At 44.7% G+C, this 26982-nt stretch overlaps 2 protein-coding genes across 6 annotated transcripts in view; both read right to left on the bottom strand.

Annotated features, from left to right (window-relative positions):
• Window positions 1-15798, bottom strand: part of EVL (Enah/Vasp-like) — a 126312-nt gene extending 110514 nt beyond the window's left edge. The window contains exon 1 of one of the 2 annotated variants that reach the window (XM_072337694.1): window positions 15568-15798. In XM_072337694.1, coding sequence (XP_072193795.1) covers window positions 15568-15572 — 5 coding nt within the window. In that variant the 5' untranslated portion in view covers window positions 15573-15798. The remainder of the gene's footprint in view (window positions 1-15567) is intronic. The other variant, XM_072337698.1, reaches the window with a different exon arrangement.
• An 8983-nt stretch (window positions 15799-24781) lies between these two features.
• Window positions 24782-26982, bottom strand: part of EML1 (EMAP like 1) — a 116401-nt gene continuing 114200 nt past the window's right edge. For all 4 annotated transcript variants that reach the window (XM_072337027.1, XM_072337026.1, XM_072337028.1 and 1 more), the window contains 2 exons: window positions 26563-26693; window positions 24782-26314 (listed from right to left, as the gene is read on the bottom strand). In XM_072337027.1, coding sequence (XP_072193128.1) covers window positions 26189-26314; window positions 26563-26693 — 257 coding nt within the window. In that variant the 3' untranslated portion in view covers window positions 24782-26188. The remainder of the gene's footprint in view (window positions 26315-26562; window positions 26694-26982) is intronic.

Raw genomic sequence — 26982 nt, forward strand, 5'->3', positions numbered from 1 at the left:
ACTGTTGGTCCGTTGACCCAAGCTTCCACCAAGCCTTGGCCAAATGCTAGGTGACATTATCTGATCACAAGCTGAGATATCTTAATGAGATAACTGTTTATACCCTTGCTGAAGCAAGGGAAAAGCTACATAAACTTCTGCCATTAAGCCTGTGTTACCATTATGCTGAAGTGACATTTAGACCATTCAAGAAAAAATAAAAACCGATAAAAACTTCAGTTCATGAGGATGAAAACAGAAGGTGAAGGGGGAAATAGAATGAACCAACAGCAGCACATGTAATCTGTACACATTCACAACAGCTCCAGTGATCCTGCACAGTGGAAGATATAGCAATCACAGGCAGCACCCCAGAAAATGCTGAAAAATCTCCTTTCAGTAGGATATTCTCCCAGTTCAGAAATCTTTTCTAGGCTTAAGAAAATAAGATTTGAAAGGATTATTGAAATAGAAGAAGGAATGGCTACCTACATTTGTTCAAGTACTGAGAAAATTGTGGAAATAATTAGAGCACCCTAAAGTCTACTGAACAATGGTATATTCAATATTGGAGTATTGACTCAAACCTTCAGCTCTTAAAGGAAAGGGCGGAGAGGAAATGAACTTCTTTTCATCCTCTTCTCATCCATTGGATTTCTATTATACATTGTCTTAAAACTTAACATCAATTTTGCTGCACAAGAATAGTCTTCTCACCTACATTTCTGACTGCTCATTTCCATCTATAGCCTTCATTTTGATCACCAAAATTTGATTTCAAGAAGTTAGCCTTGATAAAAAAAAAACCAAAACCCTACCTGTGTCCACATTCATATATCTTTAAATGTAACCAGACGTGAACATTTGCACATCAAACTTCCCCCTCTCAGATTCGGCCCCTGTACACTTTGTGCTTTGCAAACCGAGAGGCTTGGCCTGGCCACAACACAGCCAGTGTCAGCTTTTTCCCACGCTGGTCTCCCACAGTTTTACTCTTATCACTTTGGGAATACCACATATCATTTTCATGAAGGGATACTCTGTACCAGGTGCAGATAAGCATGCAGCACAGTGCTGAAATGGAAAGTTTCCCCAAACACAGCCCCATCTGCCTTACTCCGGGGCTCAAGGAAACGCGCGCTGTAGTGAATCAGAGAAAATGGGATTCTTACTGATTTTCTCATCAGCCCTTGGGGATAACACTGCGCAACAATCTGCAGTCCAACAGAACTGAGACGGTCTGAATGAAAACTTAAAGCTGCACACGAATTATTGAGCTATCAGTCACTGCAATGGTACCTAAAATAACTGGTCCAGTTTAGAACTGTGGGGCGCTGCTTGCTATATAAAGCTGAATATTGAAAAGGTCTCTAGCACTTTAAATAGACAAGACAGACAGCAGAAGATAAGCATATTTGAGATAAATGTCAAATTAGTAAAAGAAATACGGTCATACCACCAAGCATCCAAAGAAACTAAGATTCAGCCTATGCAGTCTGCAAATCTTAGTTGATATGACTAAGACTTGGGTATTCGCACCAGAATTTCTGCCTGCTTATGAAAAATGATTTAAAATCATGCAAAATCTCTTCCAAGAAAAGGTATGAGGCTGCATGAATTAGAAGTGAAAGGAAATAATATATTATTTATCCCTAGATAAGCGACTATCAACCACAGCTTTTTCAATACAGCAGAGATTAATTTGAATCTTGCTGCACACAAAAGTTGCCTTAGCAATTACAAGTTATGCTCCCTCCGTATTCACCTGACAGCCGTAGCATTTTACTCCTGATACACGTTTGCTGATTAGCATCTTCATCTTTTTAGACACCGAGCAGAAGATATAAAGGGCTCTCTGAGAAAATTAATTGCAGCCACGGACTTCCATTTGGAATCTTCCTTCAAGCTAGTTGTAATTAGTTGACTTTTTCCAAGTTTTGAGGGATTAAGCAGGAAAGGAGAGGAGCAGGAGAATGAGACTAGACATGCATCATCACCACTATCAAATATCAGTGGATACGGAAAATGGTCTCTGAATAAGCTACTGGGCTCCTGAAAGCACACACTGACAATAAACCATTTGATACTTATGTGTAGGGTATACAGTGTTTATATACACTTCCAGATTAGTTTATATAGAAATGTGGAAGTGTGCACTTCAGATACAAATAAAACTATTCACGTATCACCAAACCCACACTGACTCCTTGCTATTTTCAAGGAAGAAAATGTCTCAGATAATAAAATCTCTTTAATCGTATATTTGCATGTTTGCAACCAAAGGTATCTACCATGAACTAGGCAGCTTCCTACCCACAGTTGAGGATATTAACATCTACTGACTTTCAGACTCGTCATTAAGTTCACTGGCAGGCCAGAAGTTGTACTTGAACGGAAAATACCAGCACTTACTTGACATCTCTAATAAACATTCAAAGAGTGCAGCTGTTAACAACTGAGCCTTCTTATTCCTCTGCAGTCTCTAGTAAAACAGTAGGAAGCAGTAGCAGAAAAATCTAGGCTAACATTTGGGGAATAGAAGCAGAAGTGTAACAGCGACCACACTGCTGTTAAGAAAACTCCACTGGCACAATGAATCTGTTGAGCGAGCTCTCTCTGCTACCAGATCATAGCACCAAGGTTTTAGGAGCTACTGGCTCATGAGGATTTCACAGGCACATCAGTGCTCAGATCTGATCATGACCCAGAACATCACGAGGTAAGGAATTTACCACGATTTAGCTGTATTGCTATCACATTAAGGTTGGTGTTGTTTCATTTTCCATAACAATAAAGTCCTAGTGCTTCACTCTTAGAAATGAGCTTATACTCTAAAACACAGGAGACGGATCAAGAATGCCCTTTTTTGTTCTTCACACAAAGAAAGCGAATACTGAAGGAATGACTTATCTGTTTAAGGACCTGAGAAATATCAGAGCTCCTGATCTTGGCTGCTCCTGCAGAATATCTTGAAGAGAGAGGGGTACACTCCAGTGAAACATTATTAGGTTTGACACTTTAATTAAAGGAGGTGTCAAAATTAACACACAAGTATCTTTTTTACATAAGCAGCATGTTACACTTCAGAGATAAGTGCATGTAAATTACAAAATCAGCATAGCAGCCAAAGCCTTCACACAACCCATCAACAGGGCAGCTTTTAGGACATCATCTGAACATCATCCATTCTCCAGTTTTCAGTGCTAGTGGGAATGAGACTCAGTTTCCTAACAGAAGGACAAGCACTAACACCCATAAAGAAGCAGAACCATAACACAGCCCTCATGCTTTGGGGCACCTTCCTTTGTCTTCCACACCCAGAATTTGCCATCTCTCTCCTAATTCTCCTGTGAGCTATGTAATAAGATCTGGAGATCTTGCTTCAAGACCTCTGCTAGCTCCTAGGCACGTGCTGTAGGCCTTTGACAAACCAAACCAATTCTGGTGTCCAAACCCTGGCCACTTTCCAGCACAACCAAGACGCAGCAACACATTTTGCAGCCAGAAGATATCACAGCTGGCTGGAACTGTATGGTCTGCCATTTCTCAACTTAATGACCCCACTTGCTCACTCTGGCTCAAAAAAAAAACAACAAAAAACACCTGCTTAGACAGCACAGCTGTGATTAACTACCTGTAGTACTGCTGGTAGCCTTTTTACTGCCAAGGAAGGAGCACCTAATACAACTTGCTCTACAGCAACATGAATCAAGGTTAGCATTACACCCACTGCCACCCTTACCCATGCCTACTGGGCTGTTCACCAAACCCCACAGTGAGCTGCAGCAAGTGAAAGCTTTTTTCTCCCCATGATTTTCACTGACAAAATGCTGTGCTGCTTCACTGCTATCCTGCTGGCGTTGCTTGGGGTTCAAAAATGTTGCCTAAAACCAAATATCCCCTTGGGCTCTGGGCTCCCATGAGCTTTGGCCATCTGCTGCTCCTACCTCACTTCAGTTCTCTCCAACCAGTTTTGACTACTGACACATATCTTGCAGAATTAATTTCTCATTCATGAGACAAATCCTACTTGCTTCATCTTCGGAGGTAAAGTGAGGTGAACTGTCCTCTAACATGACAGACGCTGGTCTTTCCAAGTACAAATGACGTCCTGAAGAAAATGGCCATCAAAGATAAAAATCCAAATCAACTCCTGGCTTAGCTAATTACAAATGAATGAAACCACAGAGCAGTCAGTGTGTCCTTGAAAGTGGGAATTAGAAATGGAGACAAGTGGCAAGTCTCTGCAGGTGGATTCCTGAGCCTCACACACAGACAGACCATCACAAAACTCAAAACGTCATCCAAAACTTACTCCCCTTAATTCCTTCTTAACTTCCAGCTATTGTCATGCATCGTTCGTTGTCATTCCACATTTTCAACTTACATTTGTATCTCATCCTCATCTCAGTATATCAGCCTGATATCTCAGGCTGATATCTGCAGATCAGCCTACCCTAATGCTTGCTCTCTTCAGCCTCACATTCCAAGTCACAATCTTCATATACGCTGCAAATAGCTCTCGAGTTGCAAGAATCCTGCTTTCTTGTCCACAGACTCCACCACTCTTCTCTCTGCTACCATAGGGTGCTCTAGGCAAGCATTACTTGAAGTGACATCAGTATTATCAGGTCATACTGCGGGACGCACAAGCAATGCCAGACCCGTGGCCTTTCATATAGACAAGGATTCAGTAACAGCCAGTCTGATTTTTAGCTTGTGAACACAGTTTTTTTCTCTCACCCCTCTTTATCTTTTAGCTACTTAAGGGTAGTGAGGCAATGGCAGATCAAGTCATTTCTAAACAACCCCACGCTTACATAAACTAATGCTGGTTCTCAACAAATAAGTAATGGAACAAATGGGTATTCGGTTGTAACTGTAACAAAAACACATGTGAATCCACTAAGGAATTCCAAAATACTTCCAGTTTTTCAATTTACCTTTGAAAACCTTCTTTCTCAATACACTTTGGACCAGAGAGGGGTCCAAAGGGGTATATGTTCTCTCTTGACCAACACACTGGGTTCTTCTCCTGAAAGTACTCCCAGGGAAGAAAAAAAGGCACGCAACACTTGCAAGTTATCATTGTACAAACACAGGAGATTCCTCGCTGGAAAACTGTATAAAGGAAACTGTCACGGAGCCAAAATATTCTCTTGTGACAGCCGAGCTTCTTGCAACTTCCCAAATAAGGCCGTGACTTTATAGAGCGTGTCTTTTCAAAGCCTCATTGATTTTCATCGTCTCATGAAGAAGCACATTGTTTATGTGTCTGGATGTGCTGATATTAAAACAGGATGAGATGGGCATACCTCAGTGGTTGCAAAGCCTGGTTTGCAGAGAGAATGAGCCAAATAATCACAGGAAGCTTCCAGAGATAAACAGCATCTTTCTACAGCCCCCTAGATTGGAGTCATCCCCTTTGCAAGCTCAAACAGGTAGGCGTGAAGATGCTGACATGGACAGCCAACACTCCCCAATATAGTGGGGACGGACACCAAAGGACTTTTCAAGCACAGTAGTCCATAGTTCCATATTCCAGAAACTTTTGCACTACAGGTAGGGTTCATGTTCAAAATATCATCCCTATTTTTCAAGAACTGCTTTTCTCACCTTCAGAGGAAAATAAAACAATAAATAAGCAATGAAATAAGATCGACTTTGCTATACCTACACAATATTTTAAAACCATTTTTTTCCTGAAGCCAACACAACAGTTTCACTTTAGGAAAATAAAACCTGGTGCTTCAGTTCTGCTACTTTGTTTATACTTGCAGCGCAGCAGCTGAAATCAGAAGTTTTTGGGGTGGGGCCACAAACTCCAAAAAATAAGTCCTTAAAAATACCTGTTACGATCAGACAGATTAACACAGAGGAAGGGCGATACAGGAGTGTAACAGTAAAGGAACCAAGTAAAGACAAGTAAAGGTGCTCACCCATCTCTGAAGCTGTAGGCTCGCAAGAAAGACTCTGCAAGGGAGGAATCTCCACCAAAGACCCTTCTATAGTGACAGTCAGCCCTTAAATGAGGTCTAAGAGAGGTGCAGCCAGGCTCCACCCCTTCTGGTCACACAGGTGAACTGCATTCACCTGTGCTCACACACTGAGCTGGGTTTTTTCCCCAGGTGATCAATCAGCATCTCAGGCCATGATTCAACAGTTCCCACACAACACCCTACACAAAAACTTGCTGATCTTGGCCATTTTAGTCATCCTATCTTTGTAATCATAGCATAACAATCATATGGCAAATAATATAATCACAGAACTTTAAGTCATATAGACAGAAAAGGGGGGAAAAAAGCATGAAGCAAGTGGGTGAGTAGAGTTTTTGTATATTGAAAGTACAAACTGTTTAGGTGATTGCTATTCAGAAAGTTCATACCACGGCACCACGTAGGCACAAAGGATTGAAAAAAGCAAAAGGTTCAGGTCAGAGCCAAGTAACACCTGACAGTGGCACCTAAATGATGAGTAAATCAAACTTACTTGTATCCAATTTTAAGTCATAAGATATGTGACTTCTAGTCCATGTGCAATACAACATAACAGGCAGTGAAATTCCGGCATAGGAATTCCACCCAAAGCGGGAAGACTCGTGCAGAAAGGACTGATGTGAGGCAGCAGACAAATGAGCTCCAGTCCTCTTCACTCTAATCACACATTCACAGCCTGCCTTTATTCTGCAGAGCACCGTGCAGCAATGTAACAGGTCATAAAACTGACTCATCCAACAGAATACTGTTGGATTTTCTCTGGCTGGATTAAGAGTTTAACAAGAAATCCTGCAACCGAATGATGGTGAAGTCACAAACAAGGAGAGCAATGGGAAAGTCCTTCTAGAGCCAACGGCATCTGACCCACCATCACACCTGCTCAGCCATAACTAGTAAGCTGTCCTGGAGGATGTATTTACAAGAGAAAACTCTAGAACGCTAATCTGAATTAACATTCCCGAATGAATCAAACTACATTAGATCTCCGCAGACGCACTCATTATTAATTAAATCAACCCTATTTCATACTTAGTATAATTTACTTTGATGTGAATTAAGCTTAATCAAATTAAGGTCACTTGAACATTGAATCTGAGAATGTATACAATGCTGTAATTTAGTTTACCTAATTTACTCTACACTCCCATTTTAGGTGATTTAGACTAGTTTTCCTTCATGTCTTCCCTGCAAACAGCTTTGGAATAGGAAGAGACAACAGAGAGTAGCAGAGATGCTGGGAAACATCCCACAGAATCAACAGTTTGTAGCTGTCAGTGAATTTGGTCCCCAGTAAAGAGGTAAAATAAACTTGAGGTTATGCTTGCTCACTCTCCACAATGGCTTTCCTGTCTTTCCATCTTTCCTAACATTCACCTGGAGTCCAGGGGCTGCAATAAGCCAGAGGCTGCAAGTCCTCACCTCTGAATCTTCCACCATTTGCAACAGCTGAACAGCTGTTAATGGGCCACAAGCAATACATGACCTGAAGAAACCCGTGGCAATCCTCAAGGAAGCAGTGACATTTGGCGTGTTTGTTTTTTGAACAGCGGGTCACTAAAACATTTGGAGTGTTTCCCACTTTAGACGTAGCAGTCACCACAGTTGTTTTCAATAAAATACCAGAGTAATGATAAAAGGCAACTTCTTCAGGCAGATATCTTGAAGCCACTTATCATATCTATACACAGCTGTAAGGTCTTATTCTGATTATCTTGTTCCAGCACTTACAAGGACACCCTTGATTCTCCTACCAAACTTCATGTTCCTGTTATGTGACTCTACTATTTTTTACCATGAAAGTGATTTTCCTACATACACAGCTGTGTACACAAATACACTCTGTCATATCTAGGGCACGAGTCGTCTAATATTTTCTGCGATGCAGGTACCATCTGTGAAGCTGAGCTGCAGGCCGGGACTATCATATTGTCATGTGTGTTGGGGAAATCGGAGATAGAAACTGATATTAGATTATAATCCTGTTGCATTCAGATGGAAGACCAGGACAGTGGTGACAGCTGAATGCATGATGCGGGAATGGCGTTCACCTGCACACCTCCCAGCAGGCCTGAGACATGCCCTTGTGAGCATTCATTGCTCTTTTATACTTGTTTCCATCCTCCCCAGTGTTCTGCCTGGCTCCATCTTCTCTTTGCTATTTCTGCAACACTCTCATATTGAATGCCATGAAATTTTAAAATAGTGTGCTGGCTCAGGGTTTTTGAGATTGCAGAGGGCTGCAGTCACGCAGTTCTGGCACTATTTTTGCTTAGCAACTCAGGACAGAAGGGACACCAAGCCCTTGGGCAACATCCTGCAGACCACAAAGCAAGGAGTGCTCCCTGGGACCAACACAAGGACCCCTTGCTACATGCACAGAGAACTCTCAGTAACCCTAAATGCAGGCTGCCCCACTGAAGCAGTTCTGCCCATCTTTTCATTCAGTTCTCACCTCCATTTATCCACTTGAACTCCCAAATGGGAAGGAGCAGCCTCACCGCAATGTTCCACCAGCCCCAGTTCTCACAAGGACTTACACCAGGCAGGAATCAGGTAGCTCTGCACTTCCTACAGCTAAAGATTTTCTCCCTCTGAGCTCTGCCCTCAGCTGAAGCAACCAGCCTTCACTGCTCCATTAGGCACCAGCTCTGTCAATATTGCACACATACTTAAATTTATTACGGTCAGTGGTCTTACCACTGTGGTCATTAGGTTCACAGACATCAAGGATGCTGCTGCCAGTAATAAGGTCAAGAATGCATGCAAGCCCTTTCCCAAGTAGTAGTCACGCTGCAACAGCAGCTGCGGTGTAGGAGGTGGGGAGGTACTCAAGATCCTATTCTTTCTCCATAGTCACTCTTTGTAGAGAGCTTCCACCCCAGCACAAGACTGTGCCACAAGTCATGGATCCCATCAGTAGCAGCTGACAAAGCAGCACTGCCATGAACTCCTCTAATGGAAAACATAGGGCGTGCTGGAGCCAAAGTGAAGGATGTAGCTCTGTGTTCCATTAATTCACAAATAGTCCTCAATGCCGAGCAAGCCAACCAACCAGCAGGGAGAGTGAAAAGGCATTTTATTAGGTGTACAGTTAAAATAAATATGCAAGCCTATGCTCTCTCTCTTTCATTAACCTAATTGGTCAAATTAATTAATTGCCTGAGAACAGCAAGGCTGCTTTACTGGGATGACTCAAAACCCTTACTCCGTAATGTAACAGCTGTGGGATCTAAAACTGACTAAGATTTACCTAGACAGTGTATTTAGTTATTTAATGGAAAGATTAGCATGCAAATGTATTGCAGCACTCAACACTAAGTCATGATAAAGTCTGAATATTCGAGTTACCTCATTATGTCAAAAGACGCCAGCCCAGTATTTCTCTCATTTTAAATCACAAATCCTTCTCAAAAAGGAACCCACAGATTATCTCAGATCCCAGAACTGTTCGGCAGGTGGGAACAAGAGCGACAAACAAAACTGAGCAGTTCAGTAAAATAATGGTTTTACCATTAAAAACATGTTAACTGGTAACGACAACAGTAAAGAGCTAATGGGCTGAGATACGTATGTAGAAGCCGTGTGAGAATGTGTACACGTGTGTTTGATTTTAACTTCCTTGTTTCCAATTTTAAAGACTTTTGAAGGAATTTTTTGAGCTCCTTTGATGTCCTTTGGCCCACAAACCGCAAGTTGAGTAACGCTGGTTTGCTCAGTGCTGAAGTCATCCTCCTGCTCATCCAGCAGACATGCAGCAGATTTAATTCCAGCTACAGCTTCCTTCCCTTGTATTTACTTATTTAAGCTAACCTTTTGTCATGAGCTTTCAACAGCCCCAGCAGTCGCTGCTGCACATGGGGGAGTGCATGCAAACATTATACACATGCATCATCCCTGCAGCTGATATTCTGGCCTGTTCATGGCTAAGGAAAAAAAGGATAAAGCATGCAATTAAACAGATTACAGAGACCACGGGCCTACTCCCAGCTAATACCATTCCAGTGTATTTTCTAGATCCCCTCATTACTGAGGGAGTGGCTTAGTAAGGAGGGATAAAGCATGGAGGCACTGGGAGGAAGCAGCGCTCACTGACTAAGCAGCAGCAGCAAATAAAGGGAAAAAGAAATAAAAAGGAGAAAGGAACAGACAGCAATATGAAGAACACAAGGAAGCTTGCTGTAATGCTTACTGATTAGCATAAGCACACTCTGTCCTCAGAAACGCTTTCTGAACAGAAGTCTCCATTCCAGCAAACCAAGAACTTCAACAGGACCAAGTTTAGGCATATCATTAAATCCTGTCCTAAAAGAAGACCTCGCTAGTTAACCTTTATAACTCCCCCTCAAGTAAGCACTGTCATCCTGCAGCAGATTAAAAGAAAGGAAGCCCAAAGGTTAAGAGATACAGCAGCCGCAGAGTTAATCAGGAAAGCATGGTGCATCTGCACCAAGGGCTCACCACAGCCAAGCCCCAGACCTGGCCCAAATCACCTGCATGGCCAGGCCCAAACTTCCACATCTTCCTGCTGCAGCACCCACGGCATCCTACAGCATCCTGCAATCACAGCACAGCACTAAGCTAAGCTGCACTACACAGCTTTTTGAAGTAAATCACAGCAAGACATGTCTATCCTTCTCAGCACCTCTTGGAGCCAAAGAAAGAGAACAACACTGAGATCTCAAGTTGCAGGAATGACACCTACTGCCTGAGAAATGAATTGCTCACCTACAAGGTGTCTTCCCAGCCATCAGCATGGGTAACTGAGGAATAAAACCCTCCACCACAAATCATAGACTCACAAGGTTGGAAGGGACCTACAAGATCATCTAGTCTAACCTTTCTCCCATTACCGTAGCTACAGCAAACCACTAAACCATATCTTGGAGCTCCTCACCCAGAACTCACGTAAAGAATATTTAGTCTGAACTGGAAGCGTGGTTGGTCATCAGAAATGTTCCTTCCTGTTGCCAGCTGGCTATAGGGTTTGTAATGCAAGCACTAAGGAGCCTGGGTAGAAGGATTTGTGAAACAGCAAGGCTATCACCTTAGTGAAAGCCAACAAGAACTTCTGGTGGCACCTTGGCTTCCCATCCTATATACACTCTGCATGTATGGAAGATGTGAGCTACCTTCTGTCTCTGTATGCAAGGACTTCCTGGTCAGGTTCACTCTACTGAACCCCAAATGGCCAACTTAGCACAGCTGGGATTGAGAGAAATCAGAGCACACACACACACACACACACATACAAAACGAACAAAAAGCAACCAAAACCATAAGCCAAAGTGGAACTTGAAGCAAACATCAGGCCTCGAAGCTGTGAAATGTAATGCTTTATCCACTGTCATCATAGAATCATTAAAGACAGAGAAGACTTTTGAGATCATCTAGTCCAACCATCCACTTACCACTAATACTGCCCACTAAACCATGGCCCGAAGTACCACATCTACCCTCCTCTTGAATACCTTCAGGGATGGTGACTCAACCACCTCCTTGGGCAGCCTGTGCTCACTACCACTATTTTTGAGAAGAAATATTCCCTAATATCCAACCTGAACCTCATCTGGTGCAATTTAAAGCTATTATCTCTCACCCTATCACTGTCACCTGGGAGCAGAGGCCAGCCCCCAAGTCGTTACAGCCTCATTACAGCATTTGAAGAGAATCTCTACTGACCATCCTCCAGGCTGAACAATCTCAGCTCCCTCCCTCAGCTACTCATGAGATCTGTGCTCCAAATGTGATGCTGCAGAATGGCACCATCGTCAGTCAGAAATGAGAAGGAGGTTTCTAGTCTCCAGTTTTTGTTAAGGACTTTAGGACTTTCCCAGTCTGTTTTCTGTGATTAAAACAAATAACAGTAACAGACATTCTTGAAGCTTTTATGTCTCTGAAGTCATGAATCCTCTTGGAAGGACTGTCACTGCCATTCTTCGTGTTTGCTGCAATGCAAAAACACAAAGTCTCATGGGAAGAAAAGTTCTACGCTGGTAAATATTTCAGAAATGAAGGGAGGGGGAGGGAAATGTGGTCTGTTTTCAATTTCACATGGTCACAGCCCAGCCTGAGCCACTCTCTGAGCACCGCTGGGAGATGTGCAAGCACATCCATGGGCACAGAGCTGTCACCGGGAAAACTGCCAGTTCCTTTGGTGTGCAGGATGAACCACCAGGTTATGTCACTTCCTACAGCTGGAAACATCTCCCAGGCACCAGACAGCACACCAGCGGGGTGCCAGGAGCAAGGTGGGTCAGCCCATGCAGAGCCATGAGCTGCTGTGCTTCCCTGGGGACCCCTCGCTGCCGAGCCACCCGTGTGTCTCTCAGTCACTTCCCCTCATTACCACGCATTAGAACATGAAGCAGATGAGATGGAACTCTTGGGGAGGTGGCTGCAAATGAAACCTGCCTAAGGGAGAAGGATGGGATAGAGGAGCAGGGGCACGGCTATCTCTCCTGGTGCTGCTGAGAAACAGGACCGAGGAAAAGGGCAAGTGGGAAAAGACGATGGATCCCAAGTGATGGATCCCAAGTGTTCTGAAACGACCACAAAGAGAACAAAGCACACATCCCAAAACTCTGCACCTTCCTGTAGGAACAACAGCAGTGTGCGCTGCCTGTCCCCCCCAATGAAGGACAACACCAGAGCATGACCTTAGATTTCTTTTTTCCCCCCCAAGTATAAATAAAAAGCAGATGAGATAACCCTGAGATTCAGATGAGGTTTCAGCAAAGAAACACACCTACACTGAACAGCTACAGAAAATCCATAGCTCATTTAATTTCCTTTATTTTAGTTCTGTAATTATTAGGACTGAACATTAGTCAGGATTCATTTCACTTTGGCAGCAGTTTTATCTTTGCTAAAGAGATCCGATATTACTCATCTCACACAGTGCCCAGAATTGAGAGAAACTGTGATAGATAGCAAGGCGAAAAAAAAGGAAAGAAATCACAAAACTGCTGACCTGCAAGGTTAGAATGATTTCGTTTGTTATTTGTTGAAAGATTTTGTGGATCCCTCAAAAACAAAAAGGGAAATACAAAGCAAGCAGTACCATACTGTCAAACGCAAGCAGCTAGCGAAGTACAAAGGGATAATAAGGAACACGCAGACACCTTTAATCACAACATGCTTCTAACAGAGCTGCTCTGCGTTAGGGTGTCTGCCACTTAACAGAGCCTGAGCGAGCCAGAAAAGAAGTGAAAGAGTGCATAAAGCCCCAGCCTTATGCCAAGCAGACACACACAGCCTTGCTTGGAGAACCACATTCAGCCTTTGCCGTTACATGAAGACGAAAGACTTCAGAAAACAGGGAATGAAGATGGAATGAATGGACTTGCCCCCCACCCCACAGCCAACCACTCCCCAAAGATCTGGGAGCACGGTGTCCATGCTTGGGATTTCACTGACATGATGACAGCGAGGCCGGGAGTTTTCCCATGCAGTGATTGTGGTAGAGCTGCACACCATGGATGTGGCTCAGAGGGCCACCAAGCTCCTGTAAGGCACCGTGTGACAACACAGAGCCACACAAAGGGCAGGAGTCAGAAAACCACCAGGTTGTTTTTACAGCCCCTGAGCCGGACAAAAGGAAATAAAAATTAGCTGAGTTACAAACTGCTCCAGCTCAGAAATCAATTAACAAGTGTCGGGGTTAAAGGACACTTTATGAACCGCTTGAGTTTATTACCCACCTCAGGGGACGCTACAAGTTGCCTACAGGGACAGCTCGCTGGGCCAGCGAGGTCAGTAACCTCAATTCTGGTGACATTATAAACAGAAACAACACATCCTCTCTGATTTGTTACAGAGGAAAACAGAAGGAAACAGTATAAAAAGGAAAAGACAGAAAATAAGGCTGCCTACATACAGCCCCAGTTAGCCCCCGAGCAGATAAAAAGCTCCAGCCAAACTCTGGAGTTACCAATTCCTTAATAAACAGGAAATGTGGAGGAAAGCAAAACACTCCTCTGCTTCGTGCTTGTCACACCAAAAACTCCGCCTGTTTGCATCCAAAACAAGAGGTTTAAGAAGAACGATGCGTATATGGTTCCTGTTAATCAAACAAGTTTATGCCACGAATGTGGGACCGTAGCACATACAGCCAACCAACACTCACCCTCATCACAGCAAAGAGAGACAGGATTTGTCATCTACAGTTGCACTTTAGGGACATCTCAAACATGGACTAACGCTGTGGCGTGTAAGAATAAATGACTATCAGTTATTTATGCAACATTTACTGTACTACAACAGGATTTTCATACACTGTGAAGTAGGAACATCTCTGCACTTGAGCATTTTCCACCCAGGAGGCCCTAAACCACTTCTGAGATAGAATATCTATTACCTGGTGGCGCATCCCCTTTGTATATATCTATATCTCTGAAATGATGGCCAAAAGAAATGATCAAAATAGAAATGGAAATCTATACTTAAAAACAGCAAGCATCCCATAAGTGCAGCTGTGTAAGGGACAGCAGAGGACATCTATTCACCACAAAATGCAATACAAATAAAGCACACACAGCGAGGCAAATGTTTTAAGAAGGCTTTAAATGGCTGTGCAGCCTGACAGGGGCTTTTAGATTAACAGAGCCTGGTCCAGCTCAAGGAGCACCACAACCATCCCAGCTGCAGTGGAGTCAGGCCTCTTTTCCTCTCCACAGTATGTCCCACGGCTCACACCTCCCACACACAGCCTGTATTCATAAGATCATAGAATCATTAAGGTCAGAATTCATCACTAAGATCACCAAGTCCAACAACCGTCCCATCCCCACCACGCCTGCTAAACCACAGCCCTCAGTGCCACATCTGCCCTTGACATGAACACCTCCAGGGCCGGTACTCTTCACAGGGAGCAGCCATGCCAAGAGAGAGGGAGGCGGCAGGGCAGCCCAGGTGAAGGAACACCTTTGCACGGGGATCAGCGGGCTGTAGGATCACATCACACCTCCAGGAGCAAAGCAAACCTTGCCACTCAGGGATCGTGCACCGCAGCAGAGCAGCTGTTACGGCCATTTCTAAGGTTACCCAAAGCGGAATTACCTTTGCAAAGATAATAAGTGGAAAGAATCACAGGGATTAGGAGCGGGATCGGGGCTGGGTCTCTGCGAGAAGCGCAGCCAACTCCGGAATTACCCAGAGCAGAGACGGGCTGGGGAGAGCGGGGAGCAAAACAAACGGCTCTTCCTTGCACAGGCGCTTCTCCGGCTGGAGGAAACCGGTGGATTGCCGCTTTTCAGGGACACAATGAACAAACTGACCTGGGAAAGGGGAATCGCGGCTCGCAACTGACCTACGCCGGAGCAGTCGGCGCTCTGCTGGCCCCGAGGGCGCCGTGCCAGAGGCCGTGCCCCGGGATACGGCGCTAAGCGGAGATCCCCGGCTCCGCGCTCTCAGCCTTTGTACCCGCCGAGCGAATCCGTCCGACGGATCGAGGCGACGGCGGACAAACGTGCCAAAATCGCCGCCGTCCGCTCGCGCTGCCCACGCGGCGAAGGACCGGGAAGCGCCACGCCGCTGCGCCGCCCCTCCGCCTCGACCCCCCGTCCCCACGGCGCATCCCCGCCGCGCTCACCTCATCTTCCCGGCGGCGGCTGCCGGCGTCCGGGGGCGGCGTGGAGCGGGGACTCCTCCGGGCGCCGCCCCACTCGCAGCGCCGGGCCCCGCGGCGCTACCCGGGCAGCGCGGCTGCGGGCAGCCCCTCCGCCGGCCCGGCCATGTTGCCGGCTCCCGCCCGGCTGCGCTGCGTGTGAGTGAGCGCGTGTGGGCAGGACAAAGCCGCCGCCGCCGCCGCCTCCCGCCCCGCTCCCACGCGCGGCGGTGCCGCCCCGCCCCGCGCAGCCTCCGCCGGCGGGTGCCGAGAGATGGGAGCGCCCGGACCGGAGCCGGCTGCAGCGGACGACCCGAGAGCCGCCCTTACAGAGCGGTATTTGTGCGGGTGGGAGGAACGGCAGAAATCCTATTCCCGGTTAGTGCCGCAGGAAGCGGTGCCGGCGGAGCCCACACCCTGCCCGCTTGCTCCCCACGCCCTCCCTGCTCGCTGCCAGCCGCCTCTGTCCCGCACCCTCCTTCCCACGCACTCCGCTCCTCCTGCCAGCACCGCTGCAGCTTGTGGAAGCGGCGTTCCCGCAGGTCCACAGCAGGGAGCTCCCCCGACCTTCAGCGCCTCTCTTTGCCCCTTTTCCATACATCATCCACTAGAAAAAGACGATGGTGGAAGCAGTACCCTCTGGCTTTCATAGAAGCGTGGAATCATTAAGGTTGGAAGGGACCTGTAAGACCATCTCGTCTAACTGTCAACCCATCACCCCCGTTTCCACAAGGACCTGACCCAACGGGGCACCAAATACTGCAGCTGTTTCTCATGTTTTTCATACATAGGTCCCTGTAACTTCACTGTTACTTCTTGAGAGAGCAGAGGCTCTTCCAAAGGTAATTTGCTGCTGGTGTCTCGGCGTCTCCCACACTTCTCTCCCACGGAATCACAGAATATCCCAAGTTGGAAGGAACCCACAAGGATCACTGAGTCCAACTCCCAATTCAAGTGTCACCCCTTTTGGACATATAACAAATCCAACAGCCGTGTGATCACAGATAATCCCACGGCAAGCACTGAGGCTCCAGGTGGGTATCAAAGATCATAGAATCAGAGACTAGCTGAGGTTAGAAGAGACTTTAGAGACCACTGAGCTCCAACCCCCTGCTGTGGGCTGGCTGCCCCTCACCAGCTCAGGCTGCCCAGGGCCCCATCCAGCCCGGCCTTGGGCATCTCCAGGGATGGGGCACCCACAGCTCACTGGGTAGCAGTGCCAGGGCCTCACCGCCCTCTGAGCAAAGAATTTCTTCCTGACATCTAACCTCAGTGTCCCCTCTTTTAGTGTCAGGAACTGAAGCAGTCTGCACAGGGCTGGGGATCAAAGCAGGGGGAGCAATGTGATGGGCTAATTCTTAATACAAATACTTGGCATTTTTGTTTCTGTGAAAATAGAAGGTTTCTATATATTCAGGCCCGTACAGCGTTTATTTTTATTGTGACAGCAGCTTATGCCACTAGAATAAGTACTGCAAAAATCAAGCCCATAGATCTGATGCCCTGGGAACCTATTTGATCACTGGCTTGTCAAGCCCGGCTGCAGCTGCAGCTGCAGGACCAAATGAAAATACACTACAGCAATAACAACAACAGATGACAGCAGCAGAAACCACAGTACTAATAATGCCTGTGCCTTTTATTTGTGGGCTTGCTCGTTCCTTGGTAGCTAATGCATATCTAATAACTGCTATTTCCAATGGCCATTAAGATGTTCAAAAGCTAATTAGGGACAGAGTTATTGCATGGCTGGGGAGGAACCACCTTCTGTGCCTGATTAGCACAGAGCTCAGCTTGTGCCCCCCTTCCCACACTGCACCTGTGCACCTCTTCCCAAGTCACCCAGCAATTGGCGTGAGCTCGTGGGCTCTCCCAAAAGCAGAGCTCCCCCTATTCCTAACGAGCCTCATTTGTTCGAAACCAAGGCGAACAGCCATTTCTTACATGCAATTACCCTACATTTCCAAATGCACAATGCACTTGGCTTGCAAAACTTAAGAAGTGTGTCAGACCACGGATCTGACTTGCAATTTGCACTGAGTGACGTTGGCTTGTAGAAACCTGCCCGCGTGATTTGTGATGGGGTTGCCAAAGGTTGGAATCTTACGCAAAACTAGTGAGCAAAAATAAAACCCATTTTCTTATTACTGTCTTCTGCCTAATCCTCGGGAGTGTGGTCACTGACCAGCTCATGTGACATATGGAGGGCAGCAGAAGGCAAGGAGGATGCTCATGAGAGCAGAAAGTTTCTCAGTAGTTGTGCTAGAATTTCCATCATGATTGAAGAGTGAATTCGTATGTGGGCACATCCATCATCTACTGTGGCTTTTCCCCCAACGCCCCCGCTGTGATTTCCTTGAGGCAGGTTTGTAACAGCCATACAGCACATGGCCAGCACTGCCATGCCCAGCCCTCCTGCCAGGAGGCGCCGTGTGTGGGTGCACCTCTGTGAACTTGTGCAAGATCTGCTCTTGCAAAGGGGTGGGAGCCTGAATTGCCCAAGGCACAGTGTGAGAACTGCTGCAGGAATGCAGAGTATTTGGGGCTGCTGAGCCTTTGTATCAGCCATTTTATTTATTCTCCTATTAGGAAACAAGAGAAAAGCAGAAGAGATGTTACATACTGTTACACACGCCAATCTTAATATCTACTAATGGCAAAGAAACAGAAGAGCAGTGTTAAGAACCTATGCAGTACCAGAACCCACAAGGCTTTGCCACCAGCATTCCTGAGCTGGTGGTTGTCCTGCCTGCTGGTTCTCTCTGTTGTCTGAGGAAATGATTTAACCATGTTCTGCTGGGAAAGACCTTATGCTGTGTTGCCATTACAAACTTAAGTCTTCAAAGAGATTTCAGCCTGTTCCTTTCTATGTGAACGCACATCACCTCAGCCTGGAGCCTTGATTCACCCTTCTCTGCCCTGGGGTGACACCTAGGACCATCAGAGCCTATCAGCCTCCTGGTGACCTCATTCCTGCTCCCTCTGATTGCAGATTCTCCTTCAGGGCCACAAAGAACTCTCTGATCCCCCAGGACCTGCCAGCTCCTGGCACTGCCCCAATGGATCTGACCCCAGCAGACCAGGGCCTGCTGTGTGTCAGCCTTCATCACCTGGGGAGGAGGAGACTCTCCCTAAGAGCTGCACTGCCCGGAGCACAATCCTCAGCACATCTCTGTCTAGCAGCAGCTCAAGGCCGTGGAGCTGCTCTCCTGCAGCCAGAGCCTTCCGGTGACTTTTCTCCCACTGAGTTTATCAAGTTCAGAGGTTTCTCTCCAAAGCCTCAGGCTTTCCTACAGGCTTCTGCACAAAAATACCAAGGCTCTTTTCAGAGAAAACAAGTTTCCAAATCAGCTTTTTTCTTTAACGTGCTCTTTTGGAAGGACTTTCCCAAGCAAGGAGGATTTATCCTTGTGCAATACAGAGGAATTCATCAGGCCAGATGAAAACCTGTAGCAGTACTAGGGAGATAAACAATGGCTACAGACACCCATATGCATTTATTTCTGAAAACTTGTTATCTAGATGGCAACTCGACCCTTTGCATTGTGACAACATTCAGTTGGGCGGCCTGGCTGGGACAGAAGGTCTAATTGTCAAATTCTCCTCCACATCAAATCACAGAATCATTAGAATTGGAAGGGACCTTTAAAGGCCATCCAGTCCAACTCTCTGCAGTGAACAGGGACACCCACAGCTCCATCAGGTGCTCAGAGCTCTGTCTGGCCTGACCTTGGCTGTCTCCATCACCTCTATAAGCAACTTGTGCCGGTGCTTCTCTACCCTCATCGTAAAATGAAACATCTTACATCCAGTCTAAATCTCCCTTCTTTTAGTTTGAACAAAGGATGCAGAAAGACTGGAACAGTGAGACGAGATGGCAGAAGAGCCTAGCAGGAACCAAAGGGAACAGGACCCGAAAGAAAAATGAGAGCATACAAAAGTTGAGGATTTTTTGAGGGAAAAAAAAGGAGAAAAAAAGAAAACAAGATGAAAAAGGAAAAACAATGGAAGAATGAAGAGGGGAATAGTATAAGAAAAGGCACAGCAGGCAAGAATAAATGCATGGATGGTATGCTTCCATTTTATGCTTTAGTTATGCTTCTTTGAGTGAAGGTGGGAGGTAAGGAAAGGATGGGGCCATTGCACTCTCAGGGCTCTGGTGAGTCCCATAGCCCACACTTCTCTGTGAAAAGGAGAGAGCCCATCAGCCCTTCCATTTTTCCAGGTGAACCTCAGGAGGGCATGGTTTACAATCACTAAAAGGAAATGAGAAGAGAGCTATAGCTGCTGCCTTCCAGGAAGCTGGCAGGAGCTCAGCTGTGCACGATCCCCGGGGCTCAGCTCTGGTGTTATCTATCTTCTCAAGGCCAGCCCTCATCTTCCTTCCGAGCTTTTCCACAGAGCTTAAAGCAAAGGCACCAATGACCCACCTGCAAGCAGGCAGCCAGAGTGCAAAAGCCAAACCATTAAGAACATTCTTAAAGACCAAACATTACATGCGGTGCTCTGAGAAAACAGCATCCAGCCACCCCAGCAGCATTTCCAGAGATGTGCTTTCATACCAGCGAGGGCAGAAGGGCAGGAACAGAACATATAAACAACCCTGACACCTCCAGCTTTCCTCTTAACAAATTACTTCAGCTACCGTGAAAAAATATGAGCTCAGCTCACGGTTTAACCCCACTGGAGCATTTCCAAGGCCTGGGTTTTGATAAGGCTTCTTCTGCATTAGGGGACAACGCAGTTCTGCACAGTCTGAACCCTTGCTGAACCTAGCAAGCAGTGGTTATCATTTTGTTTGTTTTATCGTCATTAAAACCCTGTTGGCTCCACTCTTGGAAGGTCAAAATAGTTTGGGCCTCAACTTTTAAGGTAGAGGCAGCGGTGCCCTCACCCCGAAGCAGGATCTTAGCTACACTCACCAGGTCAGTAATGATCAGGGCTATGGGCCGCAGCCTGTGTGTGGCCACACCACTGCTGGATGGGAGCTGCTGTGTGCACGGGAAATGCTGGAGGGCTTCTTACTTACAGCAACCTGCTGTTGGCTTCTGTTCTCTTCAGGTGCTGTCACGCAGCCAAAGAGCTTTGAACCTCTGGCATAACCACCTCCCCTGTGGTTACACACTGATGTCATAGATTCAGAATTATGATGACAATGGAAGTTGCTGAAAAGGAGAAGCTGGGCAGGAAGAAAGGAGCCCCACAACGTTGACATTTATCTTTTTGAGAAACTGAATCCAGAACGAACAGCCGAGGCAATTGATTTTGCAGGGAAAAAGTGTTCTCTTCAGGCTGCCTCCAGCAGGCGCTTCCCTCTTTAACATGTCTCAGAAGCACAAGGGCGATGACAAAAGCATCCAACATGGCTGCAAAACTGATCCAGCCTTTTAATTTTTGTTCCTATCCCCGATGACAGCACAGCCTGAGGGAGATTTCTCTAGTCTGCAGTCTTGAATCTAGAGCAAACTTAGCACATGCAGTGCTGAAAACTGGACTCCACACAACAGCTGAACTTCCTTCCCTCTGGCTAAAATGTTTACTCCAGGTAATTCCACAGGTCAGGTTTCACAAATATTCTTCTCCTAGGGGCTACTGCCAAAAACCCATTTACATGTAGGGAACCATTCCCATGACTGTAAGCTCAACACCTTGGGGTGCAGATATGTCCACAGTGAATGAATGGAAGCGTTTACGTTAACTTGCAAAGAGCCAAAATGTTGTATAAACAAATCTGCTGCTAATGTAGGACAGTGGAGCTGGTGGGAAGAACCAATCTTTACGTAGTACATATGACATGGAACTTTCATAGACAAAACACGAGGTCCAAAGGAAACTCCTATGACGCCATTGATAGCGTCACAATGCTCTGCCAAAAGGAGACACCTGCTTATGCTTCCACATCTGTCTAGAGACCAAGGAGAACCCACAGTGCCATGAACATCGTGGCTGATGAAGGTCCCCAGGTGACATTTAGAAATGAGCCGGCACTGGCACAAATGAGAACGGGTCTACAAAATATAGTGCTAGATGGGAGTTTTCTCCAAGCTGCCCTCAATGTAAACTATCACAATCTATATTTTATTTAAAGAAAGTTGTTCCATTAGGAAAAATGAAATTACAGCAAAACTGCATGACTGCGGAGAAACATAAATCCCTCTCAACAGGAACACAAACCGCTGATGTTCTTATTCATCTGGCAGTCAACTACACTCATCCAGAAGCAGACAGACCCTGTTTCAGTTGTACTCACTCTCAGGATCTGGTTCCTCACCTCCCACGGTTGGGGCTATGCAGGGACCTGGAGCATCTCTTCTGTGGGGCGGCCCTCTGCAAGGTGAGCAGCACGGAAATAATGAGGCTGCTACAGCACAGAGAGGAATCCAGGCCAGTAATGGAAGGAAAAGACTGCTATTTAGGCTTCTCACAAGTCTGTTCTTATCACTAGTAATTAAAGTGACATTTTCCATGCCATCTGTAGGAATTTTGAGGGTGCAGCCGAGTGGATCTGTCAACAGCGCTGGTTCCAGGGATGCAGGAGAAAAAAAACCAACAGCTTCTGCTTCTCTGAGCTGAGCTTGAGGAAACGAAAAGTGGCAGCCTTTGCAGGAAAGGGTCTCCAGTCTCCCTTATGAACTCTTGTCACCTGAATCACTTTGAAGGGAAAGAGCATATTCTAAATTTAATTCTTTTGAAGAACGGATTTAACAAGCTTCTTATATAGGAAACACGACCTTGTACCAATTAAAGTAGTTTAAAAAAAATTACACCACCACCAAATGTTTTCTTCGTGGTATTTTAGCATTTGAAATACACTTTTTTTCCCTAATTCACTAGCATTGAAAAGGTATTCATTTCTTCTTACACTTATCTCTTCTATGTGCTGTAGCTTTTTGGTAGGTTTGTTTAATACAGCACCTGATTTTATGGAGCTCTTCTGCAGGAAAACAACACCTGGCAGATTTTAAACAACTTGTCAAACCTCAGCACTACCATCAATATATTACCATCAATACATTACCATCAATATATAATTAATATCCACTTAACAATACAAGTAAAACATATAATTAAGGAGAACAAGGCTGTAGTTTTGCTATAATGTTTGCCCTTCAGGAATAAAATACATATCTGAAAACAGTCATAGGAGATAAACAAAGCCACGAAAAGCTTCTGAAACATCTCCTGAAAGCATATGTATTGCTTTCTGAATGCTTTCAGACTGAGTTAACAGCTACCTTCAGCTCCAGTAGGTGATCACTCAAAAATCCTCACACTTGAGAATATATAAGATCCTCATTTTGGGCAAATGTGGCAGATTTACACCAATAGAAACATGGAAGGAGGGTGGGGAGGAAAGAGCTGAAAGTAGAAGCAAAGTCACAGATATTGATGGTCTGGAGTCAAAGCAGCAGCACAAATGAGGATGCAATAGGAAAACAGGAGTTCAGCCCCCAAATGACCAGAGAAGCTGCTGGTTTTTGTAAGCAGTTAAGGAGAGCAAGATGTGCAGGCAAGGTGTGGTTAAGGTGGTTGTGTTCTGGGTGCTGAAGAGCAATGTTTGATATGAGGGGAAGAGAAGCAGAAAACAGGAACTGAAACCTAAGAAAGCTGAAAGGGACAAGCTGAATGCTTCATAGATGACAGCAATGACAATGAGATCTCCTTTTTAAGCAAGCTAAACCTGCTCCAGCCAAGTTCAGAGGCATAGGAGGGTGTGAAGCCCAGCTATCCCTCCAAGCTTGAGAGCTATTCTATATGGAAAGGCAGAAGAAAAAAGACAACAGCTGCAGAAACAGCATCAGATGAAGGAACATAGACATAAGAGTGCTGCTGAAAGACTGAAATAAGTTGAGAGAAAAACCCTTTCTTTCCCCTTCTAATTTTAGGGTGGAGGAAAGGATGTTCCTGAGAAAAATAAATGCAAAGAACTGAAGAACAAGGGTAGAAAAACAGGGAAGAGCTGAAGATTATACATAACAGTGGTTACATTGTGTAGAATATACATAATGGATAATGCAAATAACTTTAACAGTCATCAAACGGATATTTGGCTCCAAAAGTTACTCACCATTTGCCAGTTCCGCTAATACATTTATCTTGCTTTCATAGAGGAACAAAGAGATACTGAACAGTGAAAGTTAGAAACAGAGGAGCAGCAGGAACTTGTATGGGATGGGGCTGTTGATAATCCCCTTTGATTAGTATCCCTAGGGATAAATTCAGTTATTTCTTCAAAGGAATAATAGCTTAAAATGAAGAAGGGGATCCCAAATACAGCCAGAGGAGCACAGGAGGAGATAGAAAAGGAACAGCCAAGTCAACTGGCAGCTCTGCTGCAGCAAGACACCTACAATTCTGAAAGCAAAAAATCCTGAAAGTGCTAAAGCAAAACAATTAATAAGCATGAGTTGTGGTGACAACTAGCTATCTAAACAAAACCTGGCATTTGAATATTATGGCTTCTTTGGACTGGATTAACATTGGGAAGAGCAGAAGTATGCCTTAATTTCACAGATGTCAAACAGAGGGAGATGGATGTTGCCACTGAAAGAGCTGCTCCACTACTACTCTGTTCACATACTTCCTTCTTCACATCGCAGCTTCCTCTGCCTCAGTACAAGCATTCATACAGCCACATAGCTAAACCTGAGGAGACAACCAAGGATTTGCTGTTTTGTAATTCTCCTAATGTAGCTAGTGTATAGCTCCATTAACTCCCATACTGCTGCTGTATGGGGCGGGAATAAAAAGCTGGGAGTAAAACCTCTTCAGTGACAGCGCTAAATAACGTCAGTCTAAAGTGACTGACATGATGGCTTCAGCCTTACCTGAGGACAAGCTCCTAACACAGAGAAGTGTCAGGAGTTCTTGCAGCAAACATCACCCCATGCAGTGGAGCAACATTCTTCTGCCAGTCAAGCACTGAGAAATAATTGGTATCTACTAGCAGGCAGAACCAAGAAAGCAAGTAGTACGTACTTCTCCCTGTGGAAACAGAGCTTCACTTTCTATGTGCAGAGTTCACGTTCTCAGAGACATGCTAATGCATGAAATTATGTATCACAATATTTTATTCCCATATACTTCCAAAAACTAATCTCAAATTCACAAATGTACATCATCAGGTAAAAGCCCATCTCTTCTAGTATTTAACGTTAAAGAAAATATATTGTACCACACAGTAAGAATACAGTGAAAATTCATTTTAATACGTTTATTGGTGTCCTGCACATTCAGTGTAGGAGGTTGGAGATGTAATAAAAAAAAAAGTTTCAAAATTTATTGATTCCATTTCATTTAAGTCACTCTAAACAACCAGTGCTTTAGAGTTCAGAGAGTTGACGTGTACTGTCCATTATGAGCAGAATTTTTATATCTTTTTTGAGTCCACTGAAGACTCCTCTCTCTTAAAATTCAGATACATTCCTCAAAGTAAACAATACATTTCAATCCGTGTCACAATCACCACTGATAAGGCCTTCTTAACCATTTTATATCACCTCCACTATTACTTCATTGCAAAACACAATCTTATTTCGTACTATAAATATCCATCCATGCACAAAACACAGGGGGCCAGAAGTTACACATTAATATTTCATGTAGGTTTGAAGACTTCCTTTACCCTATGCAGGTTTATGGTACACTTAAAAAGATATCTTTAGACTTGGTCTACTTGGTCTTAAAATACAAATATACAATATCCATAAGCATAAAAAAGTAAAGCTGGATTGCCTTACCATTTGTTATGACTGCTAAAATCTTATACATGTACAATATAGCATCATGCTGATTAATATACATATTAGTTAAATATATCAACCAATAATGGGGATGTGGTCAAGCTTTATGTGTTTCATTTGCAAAAAGAAATTTGTCATATACAAGTATAAAGATTTTTTTAATTGAAACTTCTCTGGAATACCTGAACCACAAAGGCCATCTGTAAACCCTGCTGTGATAGTCAGCTCAAACCAGGACAATCTGCTGCTTCACTCCTCTGAAAGGGAATAGAACTCTTCACAGGTGGTACTCAAAGCGTGCTACTCCCAAGGGAGTGTACATCAAGAACGCTACTGTTTGCATCTTCTTTATACTTTTTGCACCGATTTATCATCCTCTATCAGAAGCAACTCAGTACCTTGACATCGCCAAAGATTTTTCTAGGTAAGTAGATATACAGTACGAAGTGTAGATAGTGAAACAAGTAAGCACATATATACAGTTTTTGAAAGGCATTTTCGTGACCATTTTAGCAGTGTTTATAGACAACATTTAAGATAGTCACATTCCGCTGATACCACTGTATTGCAAACTGCCGAGCCACGTTTTTATATTCAACTTGTACTGCATTGTATATTGTACACAAAAGAAAAAAAACAATCATTCTTAAGGTGTGACAACAATGGGGAAAAAAAATCACTAAACTGAGTAAAGTAACCAGCACAGGGCTTCATTTTCCTGAGGTTTGTAAGAATTTTTTTTAAACAAAAATCACAGTGACCAGGCTAAACTGCAAACATACTGTTAAGTTTTAAATATACAGTTTATACATAAGTTCTGTGCATGGTCGACTCAACTGCGTACGTTCACACAGATGTTTCCTCTATATGACTCGCCACTGCATAATACTTGTATCTTTTCCACCTGTGGAGATGAGATGGGTATCTTCACAGAGAAAGTCTACGTTAGTTACATGACTACTGTGTCCACCGTACACATGGCTGGGAGCCTAGAAAACATGAGTGAGAATGTAAAGCATCCTGAAAACAACATTACAACATTCAAGCTACAAAGAAAACCAAGGCATCCTATCACTCTTAAAATAATTCAATATTAAGTTAAAATTTCATGTTAGTCTCAGGCTTAAGTAAATTCCTTTGGAGTATACTTAACCGTGCTTTTTCATTTGTAAATTGGAAAACAACACTTAACACATTTCTTTAAGTTACAAAAGTGAATTGCTTTGAAATTCCTTACCCTAAACTGCGAACATGGATATGAGAAGAGATGTACTTTGCCAAAATCATCCCCCGTTGACAGCAGTTTTCTCCCATGTGATCGGCAAACCGCATTGATATCTGTTCCATCTGAACCTTCAGGCCATACACCTGAAACATGGAAGACTAATTAAGTGCTTCTATAATGGAAACTGAATTGGCAGTTTTTGTTTAAATATTGTTACTTGTTCAAAAAACTTAGTAGTGGTGGTACACTGGCACAGGTTGCCCAGGGAGGTTGTGGATGCCCCATCTCTGGAGGCATTCGAGGCCAGGATGGATGTGGCTCTGGGCAGCCTGGTCTCATGGCTGGCAGCCCTGCATATGGCAGGGGGGGTTGAAACTAGATAAGCATTGTGGTCCTTTTTAACCCAGGCCATTCTATGATTGTATGACTAGC

The sequence above is a fragment of the Excalfactoria chinensis genome, chromosome 5 (genome assembly GCF_039878825.1).
Source record: "Excalfactoria chinensis isolate bCotChi1 chromosome 5, bCotChi1.hap2, whole genome shotgun sequence".
Classification (NCBI taxonomy): domain Eukaryota; kingdom Metazoa; phylum Chordata; class Aves; order Galliformes; family Phasianidae; genus Excalfactoria; species Excalfactoria chinensis.